General features: G+C 52.5%; 1 protein-coding gene across 1 annotated transcript in view; it reads left to right on the top strand.

Moving 5' to 3' along the window:
• Window positions 1-2,500, top strand: part of LOC106570589 (integrin beta-8) — a 33,432-nt gene that overhangs the window by 15,758 nt on the left and 15,174 nt on the right. The window contains exons 8-10 of the mRNA XM_045694953.1: window positions 404-499; window positions 907-987; window positions 2,345-2,485. Of these exons, the coding sequence (XP_045550909.1) occupies window positions 404-499; window positions 907-987; window positions 2,345-2,485 (318 nt within the window). The remainder of the gene's footprint in view (window positions 1-403; window positions 500-906; window positions 988-2,344; window positions 2,486-2,500) is intronic.

Genomic DNA, 2,500 nt, shown 5'->3' with positions numbered 1-2,500 from the left:
CGTGATGAACACGTGATGAACACGTGATGAACACATGATGAACACGTGATGATTACATGACGATTACATGATGAACACATGATGAACACATGATGATTACATGATGAACACATGATGAACACATGATGAACACGTGATGAACACGTGATGATTACATGATGATTATATGATGAACACATGATGAACACATGATGATTACATGATGATTACATGATGATTACATGATGAACACGTGATGAACACGTGATGATTACATGATGATTACATGATGAACACATGATGAACACATGATGAACACATGATGATTACATGATGAACACATGATTAACACATGATGAACACATGATGAACATGTGATGATTACATGATAAACACCAACATGTCTTGTCTCTGTTTCCGTTAGGACCATCCCAGTTTAGGCCTGCTGGCCGAGAAACTTCTAGAGAACCACATCTACTCTCTCTTTGCCGTGGACAAACTACAATATCAGTGGTATGAGGTAATCTCGCTAACACACACACACACGCACACACACACACACACACACACACACACACACACACACACACACACACACACACACACACACACACACACACACACACACACAACTCTCTCACAATCATTAACATTGTCTCAAACTGAGATTCCCAGACTCTGTGTCCCTTTCTCTCTGGAATTAACATCAATTCAATTCAATTCAATTCAAGGGGCTTTATTGACATGGGAAACATATGTTAACATTGCCAATGCAAGTGAAGTAGATAATAAACAAAAGTGAAATAAACAATAAAAATGAACAGTAGACATTACACTCACAGAAGTTCCAAAAGAATAAAGACATTTCAAATGTCATATTATGTCTATATACAGTGTTATACACAACATCTGTCCTTCTCGCTCTAGGAGTTGGTCAGGTTGCTACCGGGCTCCAATCTTCTGTTTCAGGCTCCCAACCTCATAGACCTGGTAGTGGATGCATACAAGGTAACACACACACACACACACACACACACACACACACACACACACACACACACACACACACACACACACACACACACACACACATGTATGAGTGCGTGTGTATGAGGGGTGAGGGGAGGGGAGTGCGTGTGTATGAGGGGTGAGGGGAGGGTGAGGGGTGAGGGGAGAGTCAGGGGTAAGGGGAGGGTGAGGGGAGCGTGAGGGGTGAGGGGAGAGTGAGGGGTGAGGGGTAAGGGGAGGGTGAGGGGAGAGGGGAGGGTGAGGTGTAGGGGAGGGTGAGGGGAGCGTGAGGGGTGAGGGGAGAGTGAGGGGTGAGGGGTAAGGGGAGGGTGAGGGGAGAGGGGAGGGTGAGGGGAGAGTGAGGGTGAGGTGTGGGGTGAGGGGAAGGTGAGGGGTGAGGGGAGAGTGAGGGGTGAGGTGTGGGGTGAGGCGAAGGTGAGGGGAGAGTGAGGGGAGAGTGAGGGGTGAGGTGTGGGGTGAGGGGAAGGTGAGGGAGAGGGGAGGGTGAGGGGGTAGGGTGAGGGGAGAGTGAGGGGTGAGGTGTGGGGTGAGGGGAAGGTGAGGGGTGAGGGAGAGTGAGGGGTGAGGGGAGAGTGAGGGGTGAGGGGAAGGTGAGGGGTGAGGGGAGAGTGAGGGGTGAGGGGAGGGTGAGGGGTGAGGTGTGGGGTGAGGGGAAGGTGAGGGGTGAGGGGAGAGGGGAGAGTGAGGGTGAGGTGTGGGGTGAGGGGAGAGTGAGGGGTGAGGGGAGAGTGAGGGGTGAGGGGAGGGTGAGGGGAGAGTGAGGGGTAAGGGGAGAGTGAGGGGTGAGGGGAGGGTGAGGGGTGAGGGGAGAGTGAGGGGTGAGGGGAGGGTAAGGGGAGGGTGAAGGGTGAGGGTGAAGGGTGAGGGGTGGGTGAGGGGTGAGGGGGAGAGTGAGGGGTGAGGGTGAGGGGGAGGGTGAGGGGAGGGTGAGGGGAGGGTGAGGGGTGAGGGTGAGGGGGAGAGTGAGGGGAGGGTGAAGGGAGGGTGAGGGGAGGGTGAGGGGTGAGGGGAGGGTGAGGGGAAGGTGAGGGGAAGGTGAGGGGAGTGTGAAGGGTGAGGGGAGGGTGAGGGTTGAACGGGATTATAAGGCATCAGGTAAAGACGCTGTAGTGGAAGAACAATGGAGGCTTTCTGATGACAACCTGCTCTGCCTCTCTCTCTCTCTCTCTCTCTCTCTCTCTCTCTCTCTCTCTCTCTCTCTCTCTCTCTCTCTCTCTCTCTCTCTCTCTCTCTCTCTCTCTCTCTCTCTCTCTTTCTCTTTCTCTCTCTCTTTATCTCCCCCCTTCTCTCTCTCTCTCTCTCTCTCTCTCTCTCTCTCTCTCTCTCTCTCCTCTAGAGGTTGTTGTCAGTTGTCCAGGTGTCTGTGTCAGTGGAGGACAGAGCGTTCAGTCGTTTTCTGGTCAGTGTCTCTCCTCTTTGTCCGGAAGGATCTGAATCCCACGACCGCAGCTGTTCCAATGTCCAGCCCAACCAGACGGTACACACACACACA

This window comes from Salmo salar, chromosome ssa14 (genome assembly GCF_905237065.1).
Source record: "Salmo salar chromosome ssa14, Ssal_v3.1, whole genome shotgun sequence".
In the NCBI taxonomy this organism is placed as follows: domain Eukaryota; kingdom Metazoa; phylum Chordata; class Actinopteri; order Salmoniformes; family Salmonidae; genus Salmo; species Salmo salar.
This window is presented reverse-complemented; position numbering and strand designations above follow the sequence as displayed.